Source organism: Moschus berezovskii, chromosome 24, assembly GCF_049115385.1.
Source record: "Moschus berezovskii isolate FMDL1 chromosome 24, NW_MosBer_1.0, whole genome shotgun sequence".
NCBI lineage: Eukaryota > Metazoa > Chordata > Mammalia > Artiodactyla > Moschidae > Moschus > Moschus berezovskii.
Window position 1 is genome coordinate 12371773 of NC_142483.1, and position 6964 is coordinate 12378736.

Sequence of the window (6964 nt, forward strand, 5' to 3'; positions counted from 1 at the left end):
ACATACCATCAATAATTGTGTAAGTTAAAGAGCCTTAGTTACCAACACATCAAAACACTATTGCTTTATAGTATCTAAACAAAAGGTCTAATTTACAACTTTCCAAAGTAAGAAATTAAGTTCTATGCATAAATCTGCCCAACTTCCTTCACAACTGTTCCCTGGTGCCTTGACAGTCATACCACCTAGCATTATATGGACTCAGTTAAAAAGCATGCTTTCAAACTGCCATTGAAGGTAGAAAGACAACTTAGACAAAGTTAGATGAGCATTCCTCTCAGGCTCATGAAATCTTCAGGTTAATAATGTTTTCACTATAACAGCATCACTTTTATTTAGAGTGAAAAAACTTACATTTAAACACAATAAATTCTGGACAAGTCAGACTAGTCCCACAGTGATATTTCATGAACAGTCTCACTTTTGAAAATACGTATGTTAAAACACAAACATGTTTCACATTTCTACTAACTCTGCCACAGCAGAGTTAAAGCCCAAAACCCCATAATTTAGGCACATTAATTAGCTCAACCACCATTCGGACCACCATTCGGTATGATGCAGCTGACCAACAGACAACAAACACGGTCATTCTTTGGTTTTTCTCAATTAAGGGCCCTTAAAATGGATTTTGCTATAATATTTAAATGAATAGAGAACTATCTTCCCCAGCCATAAAATCCATGTCTGCTTCAATATAGTAATTACTTATTCAAAAATATTCCAATGCTAACACAAGAGGGACTAGGTATACATCATAAAAGGAGTTTTTAAATGTTTTTTCTTTTTTTTCATGAATAAATCTGGGGAATCATTTCCCTAAAATCCCCCCAGCCATCATTCTGTCACCTTGGAGCAAGTGAAATGCTCTGAGTCCCGACAGTACCTGCAAAGCCATGGCGATCTGAACAAACCACTCCACCACCTGACTCTCAGGCAGAAGCCTTCCTTTCTGCTCTTTGAGCTTTCGGTACAGATCACCTCCTTCACAGAAGCCCATCACGATGTACAGCAAACCGTCCCCACCCTCCCACGACTCCTTGTAGGTGACAATGTTGGGGTGCTTCAGCTGTGACAAGAGCTGAGCTTCTTGTTCAGCAGCTCGCCGCTCTCGGCTGGAGGCATTTCGGAGGTTCAGCTTTTTGATGACATACTGCAAAGAAAACACATGTTTTTACAATATGGAAACAAACATACAGTATTACAGATTCAAACATATTTAAGGTATCTTCTGAGTGTCCTCAAAAACAACCTTGTGGAGACTGCTACATAACCTATTTCATTATTCACAAAGCACTAAATTGGGTAAAACATTTGTTACCATTGATGATACTTTTTACAGGTTAGACTTAGAGCAGGGTCAGTTCAGTTCAGTCGCTCAGTCGTGTCCGACTCTCTGCGACCCCATGAATCACAGCACGCCAGGCCTCCCTGTCCATCACCAACTCCCGGAGTTCACCCAAACTCATGTCCATAGAGTCGGTGATGCCATCCAGCCATCTCATTCTCTGTCGTCCCCTTCTCCTCCCACCCCCAACCTTTCCCAGCAACAGATTCTTTTCCAGTGAGTCAACTCGTCGCATGAGGTGGCCAAAGTATTGGAGTTTCAGCTTTAGCATCAGTCCCTCCAATGAACACCCAGGATTGATCTCCTCTAGAATGGACTGGTTGGATCTCCTTGCAGTCCAAGGTCCTCTCAAGAGTCTTCTCCAGCACCACAGTTCAAAAGTATCAATTCTTCGGCGATCAGCCTTCTTCATAGTCCAACTCTCACATCCATACATGACCACGGGAAAAACCATAGCCTTGACTAGACGGACCTTGGTTGGCAAAGTAATGTCTCTGCTTTCTAATATACTATCTAGGTTGGTCATAACTTTCCTTCCAAGGAGTAAGCGTCTTTTAATTTCCTGGCTGCAATCAGCATCTGCAGTGATTTTAGAGCAGGGTACGGGGTCACGAAAAAATTTACACTTTCCATCTGCATTTTACAATTTCATTAGTGGCTAAAAATGAGTCCACATTAATATATCACTGAATCATAAAATGTGTAGCAGAGATTCTTTAACCTCTAAGTTCCTCCCACAAAGGTGCATAGAATATGACTTGAATATACATCTGCAGACAGAATGGATCCATGGACTGCATTAGATTCTCAAAGGGACCCATGGTCCATTAAGGCTAAAAATCACTTAAATGTTCAAAATCATTCTTACTTAAAAATAAAAAAATTAATGTCCTTCAGCACCTAATACATTGCCCTCGATCAACTGATATACCAAACAATTCATTATTCAACAAACACCATAAATGTGTTTTGCAAAATGTAAACGTCAAATGTGATGTGCTATTATCACTGCCAGTATCCCATCCTCAGGTCAAAAAATCCCCACTCCTCATTGCCCAATGAATAAATCTCTTATACCTGCACTGGTGTTCCAGGCAGAGTGACCAGCACCTGAAACAAGGCAAAATAGGCAAGAGGACCTTATACTTATGGGGACATCTCCTCCCAGTTTGTCTGGGGAGGTCACATTGGCCTGGTATAATTATTAACAGTGCCTCCTTTCAGTTTTCAAATTATCCCAGTTTGTCCCAATACATTATATGCTCACCTTTTTTTATAAACCACATTAAAGAACTGGTTCATTATCCTGAGGATAATGGGATACAGTGCAGCATCAGAGGCATGTTTTAGAATGATCATTGAGACTGTAATGAAAGTGATGAATTGGAGAAGGGCAAGTATAATGGCAGGGAGGACAAGCCGGAGGCTATGGCCACAACTTAACTAGAGATAATGATGTCCTGGATGGGAAAGGTACCCGTGGAGATGAAAAGAGGTCAGCTGGCTTAGTGGACAGACAAATAACATGGTGGGAATGAGGGAAGGGAAAGGGGGATCCCAGAATGACTCCCAGGTGTCCAGCTTGGGCGACAGGATGGTTGGTGATGCGACTCCCTGAAATGGGGAGCAGGAGAGCAGGTTTGGAGGAAAAGTGATAAGCTGAGTTTTAAGAGTTCAGTGGTCTTCAGGTCAGATGGAGTATGGGGCCCTTCACTGAAAGAGAAATCATTTCAGTTCAGTCACTCAGTTGTGTCCGACTCTTTGCGACTCCATGAACTACAGCATGCCAGGCTTCCCTGTCCATCACCAACTCCCAGAGCTTACTCAACCTCATGTCCATTGAGTTGGTGATGCGATCCAACCATCGAATCCTCTGTCGTCCCCTCCTCCTGCCTGCAATCTTTCCCAGCATCAGGGTCTTTTCAAGTGAGTCAGGTCTTCCCATCAGGTGGCCAAAGTATTGAAGTTTCAGTTTTAGCATCAGTTCTTCCAATGGATATTCAGGATTTCCTTTAGGATGGACTGGTTGGATCTCCATGGAGTCTAAGGGACTCTGAAGAGTCTTCTCCACCACCACAGTTCAAAAGGATAAATTCTTCAGTGCTCAGCTTTCTTTATAGTCCAACTCTCGCATCCATACTGGAGAAGGCAATGGCACCCCACTCCAGTACTCTTGCCTGGAAAATCAAATGGACAGAGGAGGCTGGTAGGCTGCAGGACATGGGGTCGCTAAGAGTCAGACAGGACTAAGCAACTTCACTTTCACTTTTCACTTTCATGCACTGGAGAAGGAAATGGCAACCCACTCCAGTGCTCTTGCCTGGAGAATCCCAGGGACGGGGGAGCCTGGTGGGCTGCCGTCTATGGGGTCACACTGAGTCGGACATGACTGACGCAACTTAGCAGCAGCAGCAGCAGCACATCCATACATGACTACTGGAAAAACCATAGTCTTGACTACACAGGCCTTTGTTGGCAAAGTAATGTCTCTGCTTTTTAACATGCTGTCTAGGTTGGTTGTAACTTTTTTTCCAAGGAGTAAGCGTCTTTTAATTTCATGACTGCAATCACCATCTGCAGTGATTTTGGAGCCCCCCCCCGCAAAAAGTCTGTCACTGTTTCGTTTCCCCATCTATTTCCCATGCAGTGATGGGACCAGATGCCATGATCTTCGTTTTCTGAATGTTGAGTTTTGAGCCAACTTTTTCACTCTCCTCTTTCATCAAGAGGCTTTTGAGTTCTTTGCTTTCTGCCACAAGGGTAGTGTCCATCTGCATATCTGAGGTTTTTGATATTTCTCTCAGCAATCTTGAATCCAGCTTGTGCTTCATCCAGCCTGGCATTTCTCATGATGTACTCTGCATGTAAGTTAAACAAGCAGGGTGACAATATACAGCCTTGATGTACTCCTTTTCCTATTTGGAACCAGTCTGTTGTTCCATGTCCAGTTCTAACTGTTGCTTCTTGACTGGCATACGGATTACTCAGGAGGCAGGTAAGGTGGTCTGGTAGTTCCAACTCTTTCAGAATTTTCCACAGTTTGTTGTGATTCACAAGTCAAAGGCTTTGACATAGTCAATAAAGCAGAAATAGATGTTTTTCTTGAACTCTCTTGCTTTTTCGATGATCCAACGGATGTTGGCAATTTGATCTCTGGTTCCTCTGCCTTTTCTAAGTCCAGCTTGAACATCTGGAAGTTCACAGTTCACGTATTATTGAAGCCTGGCTTGGAGAATTTTGAGCATTACTTTACTAGAGTGTGAGATGAGTGCAACTGTGCGGCAGTTTGAGCATTCTTTGGTATCGCCTTTCTTTGGGATTGGAATGAAAACTGACCTTTTCCAGTCCTGTGGCCACTGCTGAGTTTTCCAAATTTGCTGGCATATTGAGTACAGCATTTTCACGGCATCATCTTTTAGGATTTGAAATAGCTCAACTGGAATTCCATCACCTCCACTAGCTTTGCTCGGAGTGATGCTTCCTAAAGCCCACTTGACTTCACATTCCAGGATGTCTGGCTCTAGGTGAGTGATCACACCGTCTTGGTTATCTGGGTCATGAAGATCTTTTTGTATAGCTCTGTGTATTCTTGCAACCTCTTCTTAATATCTTCTTTTTCTGTTAGGTCTATACCATTTCTGTCCTTTATTGTGCCCATCTTTGCATGAAATAGTCCCTTGGTATCTCTAATCTTCTTAAAGAAATCTCTAGTCTTTCCCATTCTATTGTTTTCCTCTGTTTCTTTGCATTGATCACTGAGGAAGGCTTTATCTCTCCTTGATATTCTTTGGAACTCTGCATTCTAATGGGTATAGCTTTCCTTTTCTCCTTTGCCTTTCACTTCTCTTCTTACACAGCTATTTGTAAGGCCTCCTCAGACACCATTTTGACTTTTTGCATCAGGAGATGGCAAGAGTGAATATCAACATTTTAGGAATCAGTGAACTAAAATGGACTGGAATGGGTGAATTTAACTAAGATGACCATTACATTTACTACTGTGGGCAAGAATCCCTTAGAAGAAACGGAGTAGCCCTCATAGTTAACAAAAGAGTCTGAAATGCAGTACTTGGATGAAATCTCAAAAACGACAGAATGATCTCTGTTCGTTTCCAAGGCAAACAGTTCAATATCACAGTAATCCAAGTCTATGCCCTGACCACTAATGCTGAAGAAGCTGAAGTTGACCAGATCTATGAAGACTTACAAGATCTTCTAGAACACCCAAAAAAGATGTCCTTTTCATTATAGGGGACTGGAAAGTAAAAGTAGGAAATCAAGAAATATCTGGAGTAACAGGCAAATTTGGCCTTGGAGTACAAAACAAAGCTGGTCAAAGGCTAACAGAGTTTGGCCAAGAGAACGCACTGGTCACAGCAAACACCCTCTTCCAACAACACAAGAGAAGATGCTACACATGGACATCACCAGATGGTCAACACAGAAATCAAACTGATTATATTCTTGACAGCCAAAGGAGAAGAAGCTCTATACAGTCAGCAAAAACAAGACCAGGAGCTGATTGTGGCCCAGATCATGAACTCCTTATTGCTAAATTCAGACTTAAATTGAAAAAATAGGGAAACCCACTAGACCATTCAGGTATGACCTAAATCAAATCCCCTACGATTATACAGTGGAAGTCACAAATAGATTCAAGGTATTAGATCTGATAGACAAGAGTGCCTGAAGAACTATGGACATTGTAAAGGAAGCAGGGATCAAGACCATCCCCAAGAAAAAGAGATGCAAAAAGGCAAAATGGCTGTCTGAAGAGGCCTTACAAACAGCTGAGAAAAGAAGAAAGAGGAACACTTGCCAGGAATACTTGCCTTTAGGTCCTGGGAATGGATGCTCTCATGGAACTAAGGAGAGTTGGGGCAAAGTGTGCAGATTAAGAAAGCCAACTACGACTACAAAGAGAATGCCAGGGAGTTCGGGGCGCATATGACAGGAAGGGCTGTCCTAGTCCTGAAAGTCTGGGACGATTTTCCTGAGGAAGTACCAGCCGAGGTGTGAGGTGCGTCCCCTTCACACAAGCGGGGCTCAGCCCTTGGACGGCGCCTTCGGCGAATCCCTGCCTGCCCCCTTCCCTCGCCAGGCCCACCTCCGCCGACCTGCCTGCCGTCCCGCCGGTGCCTCACAAGCGTCACCTCCCCGTAGCTGCCTCTGCCCACGACACGCAGGTAGCAGTAGGCGGTCAGGGGCATGATCCTGGCGCGGACCCACAGTCGGGATACGGCGGCAGAGGCGGGCGGGGCGGCGAGCGGCGGCGGGAGACTCCGTTCATGCCCGAGAGGATGTGGTACCCGCGGCCGCTGAGGCGCCCTGGCCCGGGCGCCAGAGCGGAGGCCCGACCCTCCGCGACGCCGCTGCCATAGCGATCCCAGAGGGCGCTGCCCTGCGCATGCGCTGCAGCCTGGAGGACCTACCACAGAACTGAGGCGACTAGCGGCTAGAGCGACCGCGCCAGATCTGCGCGCGCACCCGCGGCCTCGGTTCTACTGAGGAACTTCCGGGTTGCCTGCAACAATGGACTCACAAACGCTTCCTGTTAGTGAGCGTTTATTTGCTTTAAAAGCTTTGCAGGTATTCCCTCCACAAATACATATTTAC

General features: G+C 44.6%; 1 protein-coding gene across 3 annotated transcripts in view; it reads right to left on the minus strand.

The window, feature by feature from the left end:
• The window catches only part of NEK4 (NIMA related kinase 4), a 28200-nt gene extending 21453 nt beyond the window's left edge, over positions 1 to 6747 (minus strand). For all 3 annotated transcript variants that reach the window (XM_055414035.2, XM_055414034.2, XM_088831859.1), the window contains exons 1-2: positions 6466 to 6747; positions 887 to 1153 (exon numbers count right to left, since the gene is read on the minus strand). In XM_055414035.2, coding sequence (XP_055270010.2) covers positions 887 to 1153; positions 6466 to 6558 — 360 coding nt within the window. In that variant the 5' untranslated portion in view covers positions 6559 to 6747. The remainder of the gene's footprint in view (positions 1 to 886; positions 1154 to 6465) is intronic.
• Positions 6748 to 6964: the final 217 nt, after the last annotated feature.